Source organism: Cetorhinus maximus, chromosome 11 (genome assembly GCF_964194155.1).
Source record: "Cetorhinus maximus chromosome 11, sCetMax3.hap1.1, whole genome shotgun sequence".
NCBI classification, from domain to species: domain Eukaryota; kingdom Metazoa; phylum Chordata; class Chondrichthyes; order Lamniformes; family Cetorhinidae; genus Cetorhinus; species Cetorhinus maximus.
In genome coordinates, this window is record NC_135889.1 from 23,935,128 (window position 1) to 23,959,621 (window position 24,494).

The window sequence follows — 24,494 nt, forward strand, 5'->3', positions numbered from 1 at the left end:
ATGTGACTTGCCGAGGAACATGTTCACGCGTGCCTGCTGTTGTTGTTCTTCTGGGTGATAAAGGTTTAGTGTAGAAGGCGCTGTTGATGAAACTTTGGTTAGTTGCTGCAGTACACCTTGCAAATGATACACAAAACAGCCAGTGTTGGAGGGAGTGAATGTTTAAGGTGGCGGGCGGGCTGCTTTGACCTGGATGGTCAAACTTTGTGTTGGAGCTGCACTCAAATTGGGGAGAATTCCATCATAATCCTGACTTGTGCTGTGTAGATGGTGGAAACGGAGGCGGGTGAATTAGCCAGCCTCTGACCTCTTGCACTGTTTATGTGGCTGGACCAGTTAAGTTTCTGGCTAATGATGACTCTCAGATTGTCGGGGAATTTAGCAGTGCTAAATCTGTTGAATGTCATGGGAAGGTGGCTAGACATTTATGTTAAATTTGGTCATTGCCTAGCATTTTTGAGGTATAAATGTTACTTGCCACTTACCAGTTCAAACCTGAAAGTTGTCGAGGTTTTGGTGCATCTGGGCACAGACTGTTTCAGTGTCTGGGGAGTTGTGAATGGAACTGACTCCTCTGCAGTTGTCAGCAAGCATCCTCAGGCTGTGCTTATGATGGAGGAAAGGTCATTGATGAAGCAGCTGAAGATGGCTTGGTCTTAGACACTGCCCTGAGAAACTCTTGCAGTGCTGTCCTGGGGCTGAGATGATTGCCCCAGAACCCCCATCATTTTCTTTTGTGCTAGTTATGACTCAAGCTAATGGAGAGCTTTCACCTGATTCCTAGTGATTTCAATTTTTGGAGGGCTCTTTGATGCCACACTATATTAAATGCTGCCTTAATGTCAAGGGCAGCCACTCTCGCCTCACTTCAGGAATTTAGCTCTTTGATCGTTGTTTTGATCAAAGCTGAAATGAGACCTGTAGCTGACTGATCCTGGTGAAACCAAAACTGACCACCAGTGAACAGATTATTGGTGAATAAGCGCTGCATGCTAGCACTGTCAATGACCCCTTCCGTCACTTTGTTGAGTGAGAGTAGACTGATGGGGAGGTAATTGGCCAGATTGAATTAGTCATACTTACTGTGAACAGTACCTACTAAGTCAAAAACAGAATTACCTGGAAAAACTCAGCAGGTCTGGCAGCATCGGCGGAGAAGAAATCAGTTAACGTTTCGAGCCTTCATGGCCCTTCGGCAGAACCATGAAGGCTCGAAACGTTAACTGATTTCTTCTCCGCCGATGCTGCCAGACCTGCTGAGTTTTTCCAGGTAATTCTGTTTTTGTTTTGGATTTCCAGCATCCGCAGTAGCTTTTAGCTTTTTGTTTGTACCTACTAAGTAACTTTCTACATCGTTGGGTAGATGCCAGCGTTGTAGTTTATTTGAACAGTTTAGCTCAAGTGGCGGCTGATTCTGGAGCACAGGTCTTCAGGACTACAGCCAGAATGTTATCCAGTGCACTTAGTAGTTTGTTGATATTACATGAAGTGAATCGAGGTGGCTGAAGACCAGCACCTTTGACCTTTGGGAGGAGACGGAGATTGATCATCCACTCGACTCTTCTAGTTGAAGATGCTTGCAAATGCTTCAGCCTTGTCTTTTGCACTTACTGATGGCAGAGCCTAGCATTTAAGGATGGGGTTGTTAGTGAAGCCTCCTCCTGTTAGTTGTTTAATTGGACTGCATATGTCAGGACTGCAGTGCTTTGATTTGATCCACTGATTATGCATATTGCCTTCATCAATCTCACCGTTGCATTCAACCATGTGAACAAAGGCAGGCTATCTAAGCTGCTGAAGATGCTCGGCGTGATCTCCTCTTTCCATGACAACATGATGGGTGAGGTCAGCTATGAAGGGGTAACGTTGGATCCCTTGAAGATCCACAGTGGGGTCAAACAAGCTTGTATTCTGGCACTGATACTGATACATCCTTCCCTTTGCTCTCATGTGCCTTCAGTTCATCTACAAAAGGTGTCTGGTTGTAAACTAGATGTGACAAAAAATTTCTTCAGTCTTGCTCACCTGAGATCCAAGACAGCAGTGCGCCAAGTCTCATCAGCGAGTTGCTCAACATCGATGATGCCACACTAGCATCCCATTGTGAGCAACACCTTCAGAAGCAAATATACAGACTCCCTCATGCCTGTAAAAAGTTTGGTTTGACTATCGGCATGAGGAAGACAAATGCTATGGTGCCAGATATTTCCATACTGCCCACACTCAGCATTGACAATGTAATGCTGAGATTGTTGTTAGCTTCACATATCTAGGCTCCACAACCAACAAACTGTCACCTGATGCTGAAATCAACACATGCATTGCAAAAGTTGCAGCTGTTATGTCCGAACTGAGAAAGAGTGTGGAACAACAGAAGCCTGACTGAGAACATCAGATTCCGAGTCTACAAAACAAAATACTGTGGATGCTGGAAATGTAAAATAAAAACAAAAATACTGGAAAGGCTCAGCAGCTCAGGCAGCATCTGTGGAGAGAGAGAGCATGTTTCTCTCCACAGATGCTGAGTACCAGCTGAGTATTTCCAGCATTTTCTGTTGTTGTTTCAGATTCCGAGATTACTAAACCTGAGTCCTCAGTGCATTCCTGTACAATAGTAAGACCTGGACAACATGTGCAAGGCAGGAAAAAGGCTGAACAGTTCTATCTTTGCTGCCTCAGATATATTCTTGGCATTTCTTGGGAGAACAAGGTCACTAATTTGAAGGGCCAAGAGAGTGCTAATCCCACCAGCATATGGTCATTACAAAGTGCTGGCTCCACAAGGTTCATTGGTTGGATGATGGCCATAATTCCCAAAGACTTTTTGTATCATGAACTGGCTACTGGGTCACGACTTGCTGGGTGTCCATACCTTTGCTCCAAGGACAACGGCAAGCGAGATATGAAGATTGCAAACATAAGTACAGACAACTGGAAAACAGTTGCCGAAAGCAGTGATCTCTGGAAGCTGACTGTTTGGAGGGGCATTGGAAAAGGTGAGGAGCAAAATGCTCAGCTGGCTGAGAAGAGAGTCCAGAGACAACAGAGGCTAGCAAATCCTGCACTTTTTCAGCCCACTGTCTTCATCTGAAGAGGAGACTGTTGTGCCAGAATGAGGCTACTGAGCTACTCCAGGCGATGTTTAACACAGAGTTTATCACCAAATCACAAATCATTGTTTCACAAAATGGAGGGCTGCCAAAGGAAAGGATCGCTCAGCTCTGTCTTAGGGTATTTTTTATTATACACATAGTCCTGTGTTAAAGCTTCACCAGCTTGGATCCTCCATTCTTGGATAGGTCTGATGCTGTCCTTAACACTGATGCTGCTCATTGAACCTGGCTTGATAGTTATGGTAAAGTAGGGATAGAATGGGCTAAGGATCATCTTTTTCATGAAAGATTCCAGCTGCTGTGCATTGTCCTTTTGAAATGGTGGTATGCATGCACAGCAGTATGACACATTGCTGTTATGTTGTGCTATTGCACCTGAAGATGGATCTTTTTTTGAGGAATGTGTATGCTGAAATAGGAAAGTCAATGGCTGGTGTCATTCTTAGATATAGGAATTGTGCCAGAGACCTGGAGGGTTTCACAAGTGCCACACATGTTCAAAACAGCAGAGAGGAGTAAACTAGAGAACTATAGACGAATCAGCTTGGTCTTTAAGAGCCATTAATCTGGGACAAAATCGTTCGTCACTTGAAAAACATGGGCCACTTGATAATAGCCAGCACAGATTTGTGAAAGGAAAATAATGCTTGACTAACTTGATTGAATTATTTGATGATAGAGAGGGTTGATGAGGATTGATCCTGCGTATGAGGAATTTCAAAAAGCTTGTAAAACTTAATGGATTTGTTAGTAAAGTTGAAGCCATGGGTTGAAAGAGGCAATGTGGACGTGAAATTGGCTACTGGAAAGTTACTGGAATTGGAAAGCAGTAAAGTGGTCAACGTTTGGTTTTCATACTAGAGGATGTATTTAGTCGTGTTCCCTAGGGGTTTGGTATTAGGACACTGCTCTTTTCAATATATTGCAACGGCTAGGACTTGTGTATACAGGCCATGATTTCACAGTTTGCAGATGGCATTAAACTTGGAAGTGCATTAACAACAAGAAGGATAGTAGCAGACTTCTTCAGGACATAGACAGGTAAAATGGGCAGGTTTATGGCAGATAATACTTAATGCAGAGAAGCATGAAGTGATGCATTTTGGAAGGAAGAATGAAGAAAGGCAATATAAACTAGATAACAGAATTTTGATGAGGCAGGAACAGAGATCTGGGGTGCAGGGGCGGGCAATGCGGATAATGTACTAATATCAACACTGGTTCGGCCCCAGCTGGAGTATTGTGCTATATTCTGGGCACCATGCATTAGGATGGATGTGAATGCCTTGGATGGGATGCAGAGGAAATTTACCAGAATGGCATCAATAATGAGGGACTACATAGAGAGACAAAAGAAACTGGAATTCTTCTTCATGGACCAGAGAAGGTTAAAAGGAGATTTATTAAAAGTGCTAAATATCATGAAGGGTTTAGATAGAGTAAATAGGGAGAAACTGCTTCTACTAGCAAGAGTCAGTAACTAGTGGACACTGATTTACAGTAACCTTTTTACATTAAGTTACTGTGAGCTAACATGCACTGGCTGAAAAGATGGTGGAATTGGATTCAATAATAATTTTCTAAAGGGAACTGGAAGAATACTTGTAGCTAAGAATTGCAGGTCTATGGGAAAAGAGCAGGTGCATGGACTAATTGAATCACTCTTTTAAAGGACCATCAAATGCTCAATGGGCTGACTTCTGCGTTGTAAGACTCTGTGAACAACTTAATTGAACTGCATCATTCCTGAAACTAAGCTCTTTGGACACCAGCATCGATCTTTGTGGAATCAGTCATCAATTATGCACTGAGAACAAAAATTACAAGAAACGTAACGACAGCTGATATCACAGTCGATCAGGCTTTCAACAAGCATAAAAATTGTTGATTTGACATGATGCACCTCATTTTTGGCTACAAATACTTAAACAGTACGGAAAAAAAGAAATGTTAGGGATTCAGATCACATGCATTTTGAAAGGATATGTGTGCATTTTACTAGAAGGCAAGGAATGAACCAAGTTGGAATTCCGAGTTCTGTATTGGTAGTGTATGGGATCTCTTGTGATGGGACAATTTTGTTGTACAAAATTTTAAGAAACTTCATTCCCCTCTCGACATTGGTGTTGAAAATTATGATGATTGAGTAAATTCTGTCTTTGTCCTATTCTCAGAAACTACAGAAGGCTCTGGAGGAGCAACATGCGCAAAATCATCAGTTGTCAGTTGCCTTTGAAGAACAGCGGGTGGCAAACAGTAGTAGCCGCAAAGAAATTGAAACTAAGTTATTGAACAGTGAATCATTGCTGTCGCAGGAGCGCAAGAAACTGGCAGAGACTCAGGATCTACTGAAAATTGAGAGAAATCACTTATCAGAGTTGAGTGATTCCTTGGATCATGAGCGTATGCGGTCAGAACAGCTGTACCAGCGTCTGAATTCACGGCATGATGAAACTGCTGCTCAGGAACGTGCCTTTACGAAAGAGTTGCAGAATCAGCTCGAGGATGAAAGAAAGAGGACTGTCGAACTTGCTACTATGATTGAGAAAACGCAACATCAGGCTATTACAGCAAAACGAAACTTTGAAGATGAAATCCAACTGTCCCGACAGGAAACTCAGAAAGAACGGGAAGTCAGCACCAAACTCAGATCTATGCTTGAATCCGTTCAGGCTCAGGTACAGGAGCTCAACCACTTGCTGGAGTCTGAAAGGCAGCATAACCTTCGCCTACAGACTGAGAGAGAGAGACTTCAAGCTAATATTCTAGCAGCCAAAGAAAAGGAGCGAAATAAGGATGATCAGAGGGATCGAGAGAGGAGACAGGAAAGGCGAGAGTTAGCTGACCACGAACAAGAATATGAAATGGTGAAAGACAGAATGGTAAGCAACAAATCAGTCAATCACTTAAGTAAAGTTATATTAAATTTCAAAACTAAAGTGTTGAAAATATTTTCGATTTCAATTTTAATGGTTTTTTAAACAAAAGTTTTACAGCAGCTTTCATTTATAGAGTACCTTTAACTTAATAACACATCTCAAGATTGGTGAGTGGCATATGTGACTCCCTTATTCAAGAGAGGTTGTAACGCCATTCCTAGTAGCTACAAGCCAGCCAGTTTAACATCATAGGTGGTAAGGCTTTAAAAACAATAAACGGGGGAATAAAATTTAATAGGCACTTGGAGAGGTTTGAGTTAATTAAGGGTATATAAAAGGTGGATTGTGCTTGACTAATCTGATTGAAGTTTTTGATGAAGTAACAGAAAGTTGAAGGGAAAACAAAAGATGTTGTCTATATGGTTATTAAGAAATCCTTTGACAAAATACCAGAAAAAAGGTTGGTTAGCGAAATTGAGGCTCGCGGAATAGCAGAGTTGATGTCAGCTTGGATAAAAAATTGGCTTACAAACAACCATGAATTGTGGTAAATGGTTGTTTTCAGAATGGAGGATGATAGACTTTAGTGTTCCCCATGGTTCAGTGCTTGGACAATGCTTTTTTAATGCATATAAATGATTTGATATTGGAATGCAGAGTAAAATTTCAAAATTTGCTGATGACACCAAACTTGGAGGTGTGGCAAACAGTGAGGAGGAGTTATTTAACCTGTAACAGGACATTAGATAGGTTAATAGAAAGGTTAGACAAAGTGGCAGATGGAATTTAACACAGAGAATTGCGAGGTGAGTCTCTCCCTCTCCCTTCTGTCCTAGTGCAATATAGACTATGTGTCATGGTTCTAAACAAGGTACTGGACAGAGGGACCTAGGGGTTCGTGTGCACAGGTCTTTGAAGATGGTAGGACATATTGAGTGAGTGGTTAGCAAAGTATAGAGGACATTGAGCTTGTATTGAGTACAAAAGCAGGGAAATTATGCTTAACATATATAAAGCATGGGTTCGGCCACAACAAGAGTATTGCATCCAGTTGTGGTTACCACACTTTAGGAAGGATGTGAGGCCCCTTGAGAGGGTGCAGAGGAGATTTACCAGAATGATTCCAGAAATGAGCAGTTTTCACAATGAGGAGAATCTGGGGGCTGTTCTCCTTAGAGTAAAGGGGTTTGGGCAGAGATTTGATAGAAGTTATGACAGGTTAGATAAAGTAGACAAAGAAAAGCTATTCCCTTAGCTGATGGTACGACTAGGGGATACAGATTTAAGGCTTTGGGCAAGGGATGAAGGGGTGATGTGAGGGAGGACTTATTTTATGCAGTGAGTCTTAATTGTCTGGAAGTCGCTGCCCTCAAGGGTGGTGGAAGTGAAAGCAAAGAATGATTTCAAAAGGGTTTAGAATAGGCACTTGAGGGAAACAAACTTACAGAGCTACAGGAGTAGAGCAGGGAAATGGGACTAATTGGATTGCTGTATAGAGAGCCAGCATGGCCACAATGGGCCAAATGGCCTCCTTCTGTTTGGAATTAATCTATGACTCTATGCATTATGGTTATAACTGTTCTTGTACTTTTTTCACTCTTTTACCTGACTCCTAAATAGCATGAGTTAGAATTACAGCACCAAAGAGATCAACAGCAAATAAGAGAACTTCAAAAGATGCTTGCAGACTTAGAGGAGCAGGAACGCAAATTTTTGTCCCGCAAGAGGCAGCGAGGAGAACCTGAAAATATCGTGGTGAAATGCAACCAGAGTGGTGCCACCCATGGTATGGAAGGTAATGCAATAAATGTCCAGAAGCACCCAGAAAGCACACGGCAACAATTCCTACAATTGACTGTTCGGCTTAAAGAATTGCTTCACAGATCCAAACACAGGTATGTGTTTACGTATGAAGGGGAGAGCATTTATGTGAGAATCACCAAGCTGTAAAGAGTTTGGGTAGATTAAGTAAGCTTTGCTTTTTATATAAGTTTATCACTGTGTAAATACTGTAAATTGAATATTCCCTTTCAGTCCAGTTTATGAATTTTCCCCTGGGTTGAATCCAAGTCACCGACCCTGAATGTGAGCTACTGAGGGAGAACAGTACTTGGGGGAGAAAAAAACAGTCACGGCATTGCGTTTTGTATGATGCAGTGAACAGCTCTGCAAGGCTGTGCTGCATACCAGCTAAACTATGCACTCTAGCTGATCAGAACTGAAAGAATTTGAATTTCTGCACCAAATAAGTGCAGGTGATTGGTTGTGTGCAATTTTTATAAAACACGAGTTAGAATGGAAAAAAAATCGGTCAAATGAGCTTACTGCACCAGTGCAACCATGCTCAATGGCAACCTATTCTGTTAAATTTTACAGTGCTGAAGTGTGAAATGATTGGTTGCTGAGCTAAATTAGCAATGTTTCTTTACCTGAAAATCATTACAGCTGATCTACTCTTTGCTAAACCAATCCAAAACTAATCACATTTTCCTTTCCTTTTCTTCTCCATTCCTGTATCATCCCTTGGTTCATATAGCTCTTCGTAACAGAAGCAATGGTCTGTACATCAATCAGTAGCGAAGTGTTCCTTTTTCCAACATTTTGCTGTGTAAATAAATTTCTCTTCAGTTTCTTGTCACTTTCTTTGTGATGGTTTTAAATTGTCACCAATTCCCTAATCAGCGCAAATAGTTTTTCTCATTAATTCTATTCAAACACTTCACAATTTTAAAAACCTCTACTCATTGCCGTGTGTTCTTCCACTGCAAATGTGAAAAATGTCATTATATCTTCACACACATCTAATATCCATATTCCCTATCTGTGGCATCATCCTAATAATTTTGCTTTAAGGCAGCATTTGTTCCATAACTAAGTACTCAGAACTGCACACAGTGCATTAACTGTGATGTAACCATTGTTTTGTATGAATTCCTCATTATTTCTCGTATTCTTCATAAAATTTATAAAACCCAAAGTGTTATTGCCCTTTTGGTGTGGCTTTCTCTACCTACACTTACTTTCACAGAATTCTGCATCTGAACCTCTCTATCCTTGTTCATCCAAACCTTTCAGCTTCTTTCAGTTAACTATACACTGCTGCTTCTTGTTTTTTTTCTTGCACATGACTTATCCACATTAAATTGTGTTATTCATCTGGCTCCCCATTCTGTTGATTTGTCTTTTTTTATATTTTAATATTTTACATGAATTTTTATACGAATGGAGAGTCTGGTCTTAGATATCTTGTGTGCTGTGTTGACAGTCTCTCCCATAAGAGGTCTGAGCATCTTGTATTTAGGGCTGGACCTGTACTAAAAGGGTCTGGCATAGAAAGGGTTAACATGGGACTGGGTGCAGTACTGCCCACACTAATGTAAAGGAACACACAACCCAAGTCTAGCGGGCATTCTTGTACTGGACAGAGACGTGTAGAGGGCAAGCATGGAGACAGCTCCTAGCTTAGGTCCTGACAGGGCCACTCAGCTCCTGACCTCATTACAGCCTGGGTTTAAACATGGACAAAAGAGTTGAACTCCAGAGGTGAGGTGAGAGTAACTGCCCTTGACATAAAGGCAACATTTGACTGAGCGTGGCAACAAGGCACCCTGGCAAAACTGGAGTCAATGGGAATTTGGGGAAAAACTCTCCACTGGTTGGAGTCATACCTAGCACAAAAGAAGATAGTTGCGGTTGTTGGAGGTCAATCATCTTAGTTCCAGGACATCACTGCAGGAGTCCCTCAAGGTGCCAAACTACATGCAAAATCTTACAACAATATCTAGCTTCATAAACCAGGTTCTAACAGCATATGATCTTGTACCTCCATCTGTTCTGGATATTTGTGTCTTTGACACATGTACTTGGCTCTCCCTTCAAAGATAGAGAAGGCTAAGTTATGAAGGCATTTGTCAGAGGAGATCTTCCATTTTTCAAGAAGACCAAAACTGAGGACCATAGATGAATCCAATATGAACTAGTGAGCCCAATAAGGAACTCAGGAGAGACTTATTTATTCAGAATAGTGAAGATATGGAACTCACTGCCACATGGTGTAGTTGAGGTTGGTAGTGCAGATACATGTAAGGGGAACGCCAGCATATGTAACATGACCCCTTTCACTTACCTGAAACTTAAAGATACAGTCCCACATTGTAACACGTTCTCAAAACAAACGATAATCTATAACATCATAATTCTCTAAACCTCACAATTGTAACACTCTGTTTATTATTTAAGTATTATAATGCATACTATGCTTTCCTGCAGCAGTATGTTGTCTTGCTTGATTTAAACAACTCCTGACAACCATTCTGCATTCTTCTCCTGAACCTGGTAAAAGGTTGTCTTCGTGGGGGTGGTGGTTTTTACTGACTTTGTAGCCTCCCCTATAGCTGATTGGCTGTGTCTTTTTCTCTGTTCTTAGCACTTTTTGTTCACAGCCAGCAAGGAAGGTATACCACAGCACCTTACCCAAGTCCCCAGGCTAGAGACATCCCTTGTGAGAAGTGTTTACTAATCCAACTTCGGCATGGATGACTTGCCTTTAATGCATCTTTGCTGGTTGTCCTTGGTTCACTGGAGGGACTCTTAAAAACTTATAATATTGATCAGAACCACCATCCTCTGAGCCTTGCATTTATTCTTATCCAAATATTTGAATGTATCCATAACTCTTGGGTTCCTTGTACCTTTTCAGTTCTGACTCTCCCTGTGGGCGGTCATTACCTTCATTCTTTCTATACTATCTCTATGCTTCTCAATTGACCACAACTCGGAGAGCACAATCCAGAAACATCTCCTATATTGTGATTAGACATAGAGATCCTCTGCTTCAGAGTCCTCATTTTCCCATGTTTAGTGCAAACATGATGCCCTTAGGTGCATTGAGAATCCAATGTGACGCACATATTGCACTCGAGACACATCAGCCAGATTCTCTGCATTGTCATCCCTCTGCTCCTGCCGAAGTCGAAAATGTATTTACTGTGAGCTTTAACCTCTTCTAGTACCACCTCTTGCAGGAATCAAACTCCACTTTACCAATTTCATACAAGTATAAAAGAAAAGAAAGCTGCTGTCCACCTGCATCTTAATGCTGAGGTCTTATTAAGTCTAAAATCCCACACAATTCTCACTCCACTGGTGTTTCTGTCTGGTACTGAACCACATTATCCCTTAATAAAAGGCACTAGATTAAATAGTCACCATTCATCTCATTACTGTTTTGAGGATCTTGCTATTTGCAAATTAGCTTATAAAAGCCCATTTGCTATAAAACTTGTAGTGATGACAGTTCAAAAAGCAGTGAATTAGCTTCCAGGCAATTTGTGAAAGTCAATATACATAGGTCAGAAGCTGTATATAAATGCAATTCTTTTTCCCTAGAAAAGGTGTCACTCCTTTTCTTCCTTTCCATCACCTTTTTTTATTACCTCTACTTCTCTTTATTCCCTACTTTCCCCTTTCTTTTCTTTTCATCTTTCCTTTCCTTCCAACTTTTTTTTTGGTTGTACTGAACTATGGTTAATTTGCAAAACTGAAAGGAGACCTTTTCGAGATGATCTGTTCTGTAGGCGGACAACAACAAAGTAGCACTTCAGAGTAATGAATTGAAAGAAAAAGTGATATGTGGCTTACTTTTTTCAAAAAAAATGTGAAATGACTGTTTATTTGAAGGCACATAAGATGAAACAATGTTAATCTATTCCTCTTCGTAGGGGGCAGGAAGGTCACATAAAAACTGACGATAAAAGAGATCTGTTACAGGCCCTGATTGAGTCAAACTACGATTCACAGCAATTTCTTTCCAGCACTCAGGTAAGTGAGGTTAAAGGCATCCAAAATTGAGTGACTGTTGAAATGGGTGGATGTGAGATGTCTAAAAAGCTGTCTCTGATTTCTTCCCTATTTATTTGTCAAAGCAAACCAGAATTGGGCCATTATCTAATGGGCAAAGTCTCCAAATGAAGCAAAGTCCATTTCCCCAAGTCTTTATTTCATGTCTGTGCTGGTAGATTACCTCATATTCTTCATGTTGCCATTCCTTCACTGTTGCTGGGTCAAAATTCTGGAGCTCCTTTAATCCTTAAAGTCAAACCACTTTGACAAATTTAATACATCTCCATGGCTGTCCTTGGTTAGCCCATTTATTTACAAATGTCTCCTGATTAGGGGGAGACAGTGGTATAGTGGTAAAGTCACTGGGCTAGTAATCCAGAGCCCAAGCTAATGCTCTGGGGACATGGGTTCAAATCCCACCATGCCAGCTGGTGGAATTTAAATTCAATTAATAAAATCTGGAATATGAAACTGTGATCAATTGTTATAAAAACCCATCTGGTTGACTAACGCCCCTTTAGGGAACGAAATCCGCCATCCTTACCTGGTCTGGCATACATGTGACTCCAGACCCACAGCATTGTGGTTGACTCTTAACTTCCCTCTGAAATGGCCTAGCAACCCACTTAGTAAATCATCTGGATTTATGGATCCTGAGAGGTAATGGTTGATGAAGGTAGTGCAGCGGATTTTATGTATATGGACTTTCAAAAGCAGTTTGATAATAAACATGTTAGCAAAATTTAAGCCCATGTGAATAAAGAGTGCAGCATTTTTGCTAAGTTGGAAATTGGATAGCAAGTAGAGATAGAGACCTGGCATGAACACGACATCCTGAACAGCCTCCTCCTTTGCCATTAACATTCTGTGAGGAGTGGTGAAAGATTGTTTTTAGACAAGAGGGAGGTGTACATTGATGGCCCTCCCCTAGATCAATAGGACCACTGCTCCCTTTGATACATATTAATGACTTGGACTTGAGGAGAAAGCACATCATTTCAAAGTTTGAAAAGGCACTAAACTTAGAAACATAATGACAATGAGGAGGACAGTGGCGGACTTCAAGAGGATATAGATGGACTGGTAACATAAGCAGACACATGGCAGACTAAATTTAATGCATGGAAGTGTGAAGTGATGCATTTTGGAATGAAGAATGAAGAGAGGCACTATAAACTATATGGTATAATTTTGAAGGAGCTACATGAAAAGAGACATGAAAAGTATTTATGTGCATAAGCTGGCAGAACAACTCGAGAATAGTGTTTAAAATATACATTGAATCCTCAGCTTTATAAATTGAGGTATGGAGTACAAAAGTAAGGCAATTATGATAAATCTTTACAAATCACTGGCAGATCCCAGCTGGAGTTTAGTGTCTGAGACCTTGGAGAGAGTGCAGAGGAGTTTGCTAGAATGGTACGAGGAATAAGGAGCTTCAGGTATATGAAGAGTCTCGAGACTCAAGATTTTCTCCTTGGGCAGAGGAGTTTAAAGGGAGATTTAATAAAGGTGTTCAGGATTATGAATATTTTTAATAGAGTAAATAGGAAGAAACTTTTCACTGGCAGGAGAGTCAGCAACAAGAGAAAGAGGGAAAAGAAGCAGAGGTGAAATAAGAATTTGTTTTATGCAGTGAATAGTTATGATTTGGAATGCAGTGCCTGAAACATTTGCGGAAGCAGATTCAGTAGTAACTTTCAAAGGAAAATTGGATAAATACTTGGAGAGAAAAAAGTGCAGGATTGTGGGTAAAGAGGAGGGAGCGAGATTAATTGGAAAAGTCGTTATATGAGCTAGCACAAGCTTGATGGGCCGAGTGACCACCTACGCTGCATGATTCTATGTTCAAGAAAGTATTTGGTTGAATGCAAAATCTGTACATAACCCTGAATTGCAAGAGCTGTACTTGTATGATTAAGCAACCTTAGTCAACCAAATTGAAAGAGAGTTTAAACAAGGAATGCAAATACAAAGAAGACTGCAGATCCCCTGGAGGATCAGAATAAAATATCATAGACATGAGGAAAAGTTTAAAAACAAATCTGTGAGCAACTTTGTATATTTAATAAGTTTTTATGAGTTGGTACTGGAGAAGATGATGAGAAGATGCCCAAGTCCTGATGGATTCCATCCTAAAGTCTTAAAAGAAGTAGGTGAAGAAATTGTAAATAATCTAGTCATGATCTTCCAAAACTATCAGTTCAGGAATTGTCACCTTGGATTAGAAAATTGTCAGTATCACTCCATTATTTAAGAAAGGTAAAAGAGATGAACTAGGAAATTAGCCTAATGTCAGTTGTGCACAAGCATTATCTTATTAGGGTGGGAGTGACTTAGCACTTGAACAAAAATGAATAGATCAGAATGAGCCAACATGGATTTGTAAAAATTAGGTCATGTCTGATCAACTTGCTTGTATTGTTTGAGCAGGCAATAAAACAAGTAGATAAGGGTGTGTCTATTGATGCCATTTATATGAACTTCCAGAAGGTATTCAATAAGATTCTGCATAGATCAATAGACTGTTAGAGAGCACATTAAAGTGGAGGTAACCTAATGACACAGATAGGGAACTTTTAGGAGATAGGAGACTCAGAGTAAAGATGATAGGTATGTTCTCAAGTGGATCTGACTATTGGTGTCACCCACTATTTGCAAATGAATTGGATGCAGGAATAGAGAGCTGAATATCAAAGTTTGCTAGTAACACTACAAAAGATGGCACTGTAAATAATGTAGGTTTTAAAATATTTTTTCATAGGATGTGAGCCATGCTGGTTAGGCTAGCATTTCATACCCATCCCCAATTTCCCTTCAGGAGGTGAAGGTGGTAAGCCGCCGCCTTCAACTGCTACATTCCATATAATGTAGGTGCGAGGACAATGCCGTTATGGATTTCCAGGTTTTTGGCCCAGCCACAATGAAAGACCGGCGATATAGTTCCAAATCAGGATGGCGTGTGGCTTAGAGGAGAGATTTTAAGGTGATGGTGTTCCCATTTATCTACTGCCCATGTTCCAGGTGATAGAGGTCACACATTTGGAAGATGCTGTCAGAGGATGCTTGGCGAGTTGCTGCCAACTTGTAAACCACACACTGCTTTCAGTGTGCACAGATCATGAAGGGAATATATGTTTAAGCTGGTGGATGGGATGCTGATCAAGTGGGCAGCTTTATCCTGATGGTGCCAAACTTCTTGAGTGTTGTTGCAGCTGCACTCATCCAGGCAAGTGGGGAGTATTCCATTGCACACCTGACCTGTACCGTATAGATAGTGGATAGGCTTTGGGGAATCAGGAGATGAGTTACTTGCCACAGAATTCCCAGTCTCTGACCTGCTCTTGTAGCCACAGTATTTATATGGCTGGCCCAGTTCAGCTTCTGGTCAATGGTAACGCCCAGGATGTTGATGATTGGGGATTCAGTGATGATAATGTCATTGAATGTCACGTGGAGATGGTTAGATTCTCTCTCATTGGAGATGGTCATTGCCTGGCACGAATGCTGGTTGCCACATAATACCCCAAGCCTGAATATTGTCCACGTCTTTCTGCATGTGGATACAGACTGCTTCAGTATCTGAGGAGTTCCCAATAGTGCTGAACACTGGAATAATTAGCAGATATCCCCAATTCTAATCTTATGATGAAGGATGAAACAGGTGAAGATGGCTGGACCTAGGATGGTAGTCCCTGAGGAATTCCTGCAGTGCTGTCCTGGGGTTGAGCTGATTGGTCTCCAGCAGCCACAACAACCACCTTCCTTTGTGCTAGGTATGACTCCAACCATTGGAGTGTTTTCCCCTGACTTCTCATTGACTTCAATTTTGCTTGAGCTCCTTGATGCAATACTCAATTATATGCTGCCTTGATGTCAAGGGCAGTCATTCTCACCTCATCTCTGGAATTCAGCTCTTTTGTCCATTTTTGGCACAAGGCTGTAATGAGGTCTGGAATCGGGTGGCCCTGGTGGAACCGAAACTGAGCATCAGTGAGCAGGTTACTGGTGAGTAGGGTAGACAGAGAAAGTATTTCTTCAGGCTTGAGATGTTGAATGGTCTGTGGGGCCAGATAGTACTGAACAGGTATGGTGGGATTGATGATGAACACTCATTTTTAAAAAATTATTGTTCGTTCATGGGATGTGGGTGTTGCTAAGTAGTCCAGCATTAATTGACTATCCCTAATTGTCCTTGAGAAGGTGGTGGTGAGCAGCCTTCTTGAACCGCTGCAGTCCATGTGATGTAGATACACCCACAGTTCTGTTTGGAAGGGAGTTACAGGATTTTAACCCAGCAACAGTGAAGGAACACTGATGCAGTTCCAAGTAATGATGGTGTGTGGCTTGGAGGGAAACTTGCAGGTGGTGGTGTTCCCATGCATCTACTTCCCTTGTTCTTCTAGGTGATAGAGGTCACGTGTTTTGGAAGGTGCTGTTGAAGGAGTTTCGGTGAGTTATTGCAGTGCAACTTGTAGATGGTACACACTGCTGCCATTGTGTCTCGGTGGTGAAGGGAGTAACTGTTGAAGGTGGTGAATGGGGTGCCACTCAAGCAGGCTGCTTTGTCCTGAATGCTGTTGAGCTTCTTATGTTGTTGGAGCTGCACTCATACAGGCACGTGGAGAGTATTCCACCGCACTCCTGATATGTGCCTTGCAGATAGTAGACTGGCTTTGGAAAGTCAGGAGGTGAGTTATTCGCTGCAGAATTCCCAGCCTCTGACCTGCACTTGTAGTCACAGTACTGGTTAGTCCAGTTCAGGTCCTGGTCAGTGGTGACCCCCTGGATGCTGATGGTAATGCCATTAAATGGCAAGGGCAGATGGTTCGACCCTCTGTTGTTGGAAATGATCATTGCCTAGTACTTGTGTGGCATGAATGTTACTTGCCGCTTATCAGCCGAAGCCTTAATGTTATCCAGGTCTTACTGCATTTGGACATGGACTGCTTCAGTATCTGAGGAGTCGCGAATGGTGCTGAACGTTTTCTGATCATCTGCGAACATCCCCACTTCTGACCTTATGATGGGGGAAGATCATAGATGAAGCAGCTGAAGATGGTTGGGCCTAGGACACTACCTTGAAACAAATTATCCTCCAAATTCATAATCTCAATTTTTATTTTGTGAACTTTAGACTGTTTTTGTAACCAAGGGCCTGAACTAAAATACGGGCCTTAATTTTTAGGTGGCGAGGGCCATGCCCCCTTCAACCAAAGAGTCAATGGAGAACACGTCCCCACTGACTCCAGCTGCCCCAAAGCCATTTTATGCTCAAATGAGTGTTTATTGGCAGTAGGCAGAACTTCCGCCCCTCAATCGGGAGGAAGGCCCACCATGGACAGCTGTCAGCTAATCTACCGGCCAGTCCCTGCAGCCAATAGCACTGCAGTAGCCAGAGGACGAACTGCACAGAGCTACCTGCCTTAAGTTCCAGGAACCGGAGACCCAGGTAAATGTCAAGGGTCCCAGGGTGGCGAGGGTAGGGAAGCCTGGGGGATCGCCAGGGGGCCGATTAGGGTCTCGGGGGATAGACCGAGTTGGGGGGTTGGGGAAGGGAGGGAGGTCCAGAGGTCACTTGGCCTTGAGGGGAGGGCGGTCCGAGTCAGAAGGGGGCTTCTGATGGAGGCGCACCTCTGCCCCCCGAACCACCCCCCCCCCCCCCCCCCCCCCCCACCTGTCTGAGACCTAACTCCCTATTTTCAGATTTCTCCCACAGGGCTTCAATCCACCTGGCAGCCTAAAAGTTGAGACTGGATGGGTAACGGCCCTTAAGCAGCCACTAATTGGCCATTCAAGGGCCTCAACTGGGGCAAGGGCGAGCCTCCCGTCCGAGGCTTTGCCCGCCCCAGCATAAATTAACTGCGAGGTCGGGGCAGGCAGGAACCTGGAGCGAATTCCATCCCTGAAATTTCACGCTCCCCCGCCACCCCCAAAAATCCACCGGGGTAGTGTAAAATTCTAGCCATAGAGACTATGGGCTTGATTACAAGCTAGATGCTGCATTCAAATTAAATAATTGAATATGAAGCACTTGGTGTTATTTGTCACATATAATTTGTTGGCATATAAACTCGTTTTAAATGTTAGGAAATAGAGACAGTTTAAGTTTTATTGGTATTTATAGGTGTTAGGAATGAGTTTTAGCTTTAAGTATAAGTTTGGTTTGTATTTCTGTATCTGTGTGTTAAGAAAAGGTCAAATTGAGTTTTAGTTTCATTTTAAAAGGTGCCTGCATTTTTAATGAGAGGTTTACGACTGTTGCAGCTATGTTAAACGTACGAGTAGAGAAGTAGGGCTGTTGCCTAGCAACAGGGGCCAGGAGAGGCAGACACACACAAAAAAACTAGAAACTGCAGTTTTGAGTTCAGTTTAAAGCCAGGACTCCAGAGACACTGAGAGATGGAACTGCAGATTGAGAGCCGATTTCCCAAAAGAACCAAAAGGTCTTATGAGGGGTATAGACAGAGTAAATGCGAGTAGGCTCTTTGCACTTAGATTAGGAGAGATAAACACGAGAGGACATGGCTTTAGGGTGAAAGTGGAAAGGTTTAGGGGGAACATTAGGGGGAACTTCTTCACTCAGAGAGTGTGGAACGAGCTACCATCTGACGTGATAAATTCGGGCTCACTCTTAAGTTTTAAGAATAAATTGGATAGATACATGGATGGGAGAGGTCTGGAGGGTTATGGGCTAGGTGCAGGTCAATGGGACTAGCGGAATAATATTTCGGCACAGAATAGAAGGGCCGAATGGCCTGTTTTCTGTGCTGTAGTGTTCTATGGTCCCAAGGCCAAAGGAGTGAGACAGAAAGGGGAGAAAATCCCAAGCAGACCTTCTATCAAAAGAAGGACGGGAGCCTGGAAAAGGTCCTGTTAAGTGAAGTTAAGAGTGAAGGGCAGAGAGAAAGGCTCCAAGCTTCAGATTTAAAGAGACAAAAACCGCAGAAAGCGGATTTAAAGCAAGAACTACTTGTAAGAGGCAAGAAGGTACAAAGAGACAGCTGAAGGTCTGTAACCCTTTGCTATGGGCAGTTGAAGCCATGGTGTACTGTTGACGGCTGAATCAATGAGAGAGACTGCCTGGAAGACAACTTGTGGTGACCCAGAGAAGAGGACCATTGGTAGGAGAGTTTGAAACCCTGGAGGTGACCCCTTGCGGAAGACGTATTGGTTTAGGAGAAGATTCCAAAGCGAGTTCTTAGAGTGGAGATTGCAATCCCTTGTATGAAAGATGGAGTTCAGTGAGACCGGTTGGCTCATGGTGGGACAAGCATCTGGGAGGGAGTTGATGAGCGATCCATAGCCTCTGATTGAAGTGGCATCTGTCACTTGGTTTCAGAGTGCGGTGTGCCTGATCATAGGGTTTACATGGACTGTGTACTTACTGTGAACATTAGAGTATAAGATAGCTTTGTAACTTGTGTTATCCTTACAAATCTGTATATACCTGTAAAGAATATCGTTGTGAGTGAAGGAGTATTATAATATAGTTAACCTTTTCTTGTTTAATAAATGCTTTATGCTTTTGTTAAAAGTTCATTAGCTGACTCCGGTGACTCTATTCAGTAGCCCCTCCCGACATATCTAAACAAATTATAAGTTTGGATCTATCAAGTTGGGTTCCACTTTGGAATCAGGGTTGTCCAGGGGGAACCTCAGCTGTGATTATAACATTAATTTTTACTTTTGTCATGAGTTTGCCTGTTAATCCTCTTTCTAAGTGCTAATACTTGTTGAGGACTTGTTATTTGGGTATTAATTTCCTTTCATCATTTTTACTCATTGATACCTCAACTTTGGTGGCTTTGTTATTTCAGTGCTTCAAATAAAGAATAAAACCTGAAGTGTTGTGTGACTTGGAGCTAAAATATAAGTCAGGTCCATGTTTTCTTTCCACATAGCACCACTTAAAACTATTTCCATAACGCGGAAAAGCACAACATAATTTATTTCACTTAACAGTTTGTCTTTGACATTGCTATGTAATCTTGTATCCTAGGAAAAACCAATTGACCATCCAGATTTAGTTCTGAATTTTGAAAGGGCAAATTGGATGAAGGAAAGGAACCAGTTACAGAATTCCTTAAAAGACGCTGAATCTGAATTGGCTAGAGTGATGGCAGAGATTGAAAATCGACCTCTGCAACACGACCTTGTTGACCCCTCCAGCATGAAGGTAAGCATCAAGGAGCTTGGACTTTACGCATCTATGATGCTTCCATTTTTTTATATTTCAGAAATATCCTAAGATATATTTTAAGGCAGAAACCTATTCCCCTGTTACAGTTTGGAGAAATTTGAGTTTTCAACTTCTTTGCTTAAAAAGTTGCTCTTTTCCTGATGTTAGCCCCAAGAATATTAAGATAATATTGTGGGGGCAACTTGGTTTGTTCTCAGTAAGTGGAACTGAGCATGCATTGTGCATAACCGCATGCTTTGTCCCATGAATGACAACTATCTAGGTGCTGCTCATCTCAACTCTCTCTCCCTGTTGTTAGCTAGCCTCACTGTCTCGATTAGAATTGCATGGAGTTAATAATCTGGTCCCTGAGCTGCTGTGTTGAGAAATTCCTCTTTTTAATTTAAAAATACATAACCAAAGTTTTGTTAGCCCTTGTGATTTAAACTTTACATGATGCAATTAACCAGTACCTTGTACTATACGCACAAACTCTAAATTTGCCTTGTTGGTGTGCAGATGCAGCGGCTTTATGGCAAGTACCTCCGAGCTGAAAGCTTCAGGAAGGCTTTGGTGTACCAGAAGAAATACCTGTTACTGCTTTTAGGAGGATTCCAGGAATGTGAGCAGGCAACCCTGTGTCTAATTGCACGTATGGGAGTATACCCTTCCCCGACAGACCTCCACATGCCCACCCGGCGTCCATTAACAAAATTTCGCTCTACGGTTAGAGTGGTCATTGCAATATCCAGGTATGAATTGTTTTTTTTAAATTGATGATAAAACTGTTTTAATTGTGGCTGAAGGCATTTGCTTTCAAACAGCATTCCTTTTCCCTCATTCTTTGTTGCTCGCGTTCCCACCAAACTGCTGACCATCAAACTTATCCTCCGGCACACATGCTAACCGATATTATAAATAGTCCCCTCTCCAAGTAAGTCCATTTCAAAACCACTGACATCACCCCTCTTGTCAAAAAATAACTATTAAACTCATTGTCTTTAAACTACTGCCCCATCTCCAAAGTCCTTGAATGTATTTCCCTTTACAAACTATGTTCTCATTTCTAGCAACTCCCTGTTTGAATTTCTGCAGTCACTTTTCTGCTCCTGCCACAGCCCTAACTAAAGCCACAACAAAATACAGTGTGACTGTTATCATGGTATATTATTCCTCCTTGACCCTTAACAGTTACTAACACAACTGACTATATTATCCTCCTCCAATATATATTGTACATTGCCCAGCTCAGTGGGACTTGTCCTTGCTTCATTCCACTATATGATCATTGGTAGAAAATATCCAACAATGGCTTCTATTCCTACCCTGTATTGTTATCTCTGGAATCCCTCAGTGATTTGTCCTTGCCTTCCCACCCCACTTTCTGCATTTCCATGCTGATCCTTGGACACACTGTTTACAGACATGTGATCAACTTCTACATGTACATGTATGATACCAAACCCAACCTCCTCACCACTGCTCTTGCCCCCTCCATTACCTTGATGATTATTAAGCTATTTGTCTGAAATCCAGTCTTGAATAAGTTGCAGTCATGTCCGAATAAGCATTGGGAGATTAAAGCCATCATCTTCAGCCCCTGCCGCAAACTCCATGCTTTTGCTGTAGATTCCATTTCTTTGCCTGACCACTATCTCAGGATAGACCAGACAGTTCACAACTCTGACATCTTACTCAACTCACAAGTGAGCTGCCAGTATCATTATATGGGCTGGTTATTTTTTCTACACCCTTCCTTAACCCATCTCCTCTGAAACCCACATCTATTTCTTTGTCTCCTCAAAATTTGCAATCTTAATGCTCTCCTGCCTGCCTCAATCTGCACCATCTGGAAACCTCAGCTTATCCAAAACTCTTTAATCTGTATTTTATCCCACACAAAGCCTGTCTCACCTATTGCCCTTGTCCTCACACACCAAAAGTTTCCTGATCTCCCAGTACCTCAAATTTAAAATTCTTATTTTCATGTTTAAATAACTATCTCTCTAACCTCCAACAGCCAGATGACCCTCCCCGCTCCAAATACTGCATTCTTCCAACTCCGGCATCATGGATACCCCATTTTCTTTTGCCCTACCCTTGCCGACTGCGCCCTCAGTCATCTAGGCTTCAAGCTTTGGAATTACCTCCCTAAATCTCTCTTCCTCTCCATCTCCCTCTCTCCCTTTAAAACTGCCCTTAAAACCCAGTTCGAAGACAAACCTTCTGGTCATCACATTAATAGTTCCCTCTTTAAATCTTTGTCTGTTTTTTTGGTTACACTTCTGTAAAGAACCTTGAGAGAGTTTTTTAAAATATATATGTTGTGAAGACTTACTGCATCATGGAAACATTTTATATCCCAAGCATAAATATCTACCCTAAGTGAAACTGGCAATAATGAAAGATTATTCTAAGTATCAACCAGCAATGTGTCCATGCAGTCTTCTCCAGTCCATGTATAACTTTGTGCAATTATGGATTTGAATATTTCTGAAAAGAGAGGAATGTTGCCGAAGCGTTTCGTCTGCACCGATCAGGACAAATGAAAGAGTTTCAAATTTCAAACAATCAAAACAATTACTTTAGAGGAGTAAAGGAGGACAATTGGTTGGCAATTCAACTCTCGCCGAGGCATTGCCATGGATAAAGCAATGGGGAGCTATAGGTTCCTCAAGCTCCCAGGCAATTCAAAAAAGGCGCAAGGCTTGTTCATATTCCTTTTGTTTGCAGACTACAGGTCCCTGCATATGAATGTATGTGGCTTCCAGCAAGAGTAAATGAGTCATGATATGAGCTCAACTGATTATCTTAAATTGGTTATTAGTGTAACTATTAACACACTCCAGATTGTTCAGCAAATGCTACCCTATCACGGAATCACATCTAATAGATGTTTTGTTTTGGGTTTTACAAGTGCGGCTGGTTGAGTACAGTCTATACTCTATCTATTATGAACAATCAAAAGAACATGATGTTTGATTCAATCAGCCAATCGTTAGGACGTATGGCTTCTATACCTGGCATCGCACTGGCACTGAAATTCATACATGACGTTGCTCAACTGTGTGGTAGGCAGAACATCTTTTTGGACTGACGGCAGCATCCTGTTAATGGAAAATACCACTTGTATATCCACAGCATATTAGCAGCTTGAAATGGCTTGCTTAACCTATTTAAATTTTTGAAATACTTTGCTTTTCCAGGGTAATTTGAGGTAGACCAAGCACTTTTCAGGTCGGAAAGTGGTGTCCTTTGGCCCATTTGCAAGTTTGAACAGATGAACAAGGAGCAGGAGTAGGCCATTCAGGCCCTCAAGCCTGCTCTGCAATTTAATAAGATCATGGCTGATCTGATAGTAACCTGAAATCTGCATCCCACCTTCTCCCAATAACCTATCACCCTTCTTGCTTACCAAGAATTTATCCACCTCTGCCTTATAAATATTCAAAGACCCTCTTCCCGAAAAGGTGGTGGAGGCAGAGTTCCAGACTCACGACCCTCTGAGTGAAAAAATTTTGTCTCATCTCTGTTTGAAATGGGTGACCCCTTATTTTTAAACAGTGACCCCTAGCTCTAGATTTTTCCATAAGAGGAAATGTCCTCTCCATATCCACGCTGTCAAGACCTCTCAGGATCTTATATGTTTCAATCAAGTCACCTCTTACTCTTCTAAACTCCAGCGGATACAAGTTTAGTCTGTCCAATCTTTCCTCATGAGACAACCCATCCATTCCAGTATTAGTCAGGTAAACCTTCTCTGAACTGCTTCCAATGCATTTACATCCTTCTTTAAATAAGGTGACCAATACTGTACACAGTACTCCAAATGTTGTCTCACTAGTGCCCTGTACAACTGAAGCATAACCTCTCTACTTTTGTATTCAATTAATGATAACATCCTATTTGCATTCCTAATTACTTGCTGTACTCCATATTAGCCTTTTGTGATTTATGCACTAGGACACCCAGATATCTCTGCACTTCCGAACTCTGCAATCTCTCACCATTTAGATAATATGCTTCGTTTTTATTCTTCCTGCCAAAAAGGACAATTTCACATTTTCCCACATTATACTCCATTTGCCAGATCTTTGCCCACTCACTTAACCTATCTAGATCTTTTTGTAGCCTCCTTATATCCTCTTCACAACTTGCTTTCCTACCTATCTGTGTCATCAGCAAAGTTGGCAACCATCTCTTCAATTCCTTCATCCAAATTATTTTTATAAATTGCAAACAGTTGAGGTCCCAGCACTGATCCCTGTGGCACACCACTCATTACATCTTGCCAACCTGAAAAAGACCCATTTATGCCTACTCTCTGCTTCCTGCTAGACAGACATTCTTCTATCCATGCCGATATGTTACCCCCAGACCATGAGCTTTTATTTTCCACAATAACCTTTGATGTGGCACTTTATCAAATGCCTTTTGGAAATCTAAGTGCAGTATATCCACCGGTTCCCCTTTATCCAC

At 41.8% G+C, this 24,494-nt stretch overlaps 1 protein-coding gene across 9 annotated transcripts in view; it reads left to right on the forward strand.

Annotated features, from left to right (window-relative positions):
• pcnt (pericentrin) overlaps positions 1-24,494 on the forward strand; it is a 344,329-nt gene that overhangs the window by 297,089 nt on the left and 22,746 nt on the right. For all 9 annotated transcript variants that reach the window (XM_078551646.1, XM_078551643.1, XM_078551644.1 and 6 more), the window contains 5 exons: positions 5,288-5,995; positions 7,613-7,887; positions 11,713-11,812; positions 19,836-20,012; positions 20,535-20,767. In XM_078551646.1, the coding sequence (XP_078407772.1) occupies positions 5,288-5,995; positions 7,613-7,887; positions 11,713-11,812; positions 19,836-20,012; positions 20,535-20,767 (1,493 nt within the window). The remainder of the gene's footprint in view (positions 1-5,287; positions 5,996-7,612; positions 7,888-11,712; positions 11,813-19,835; positions 20,013-20,534; positions 20,768-24,494) is intronic.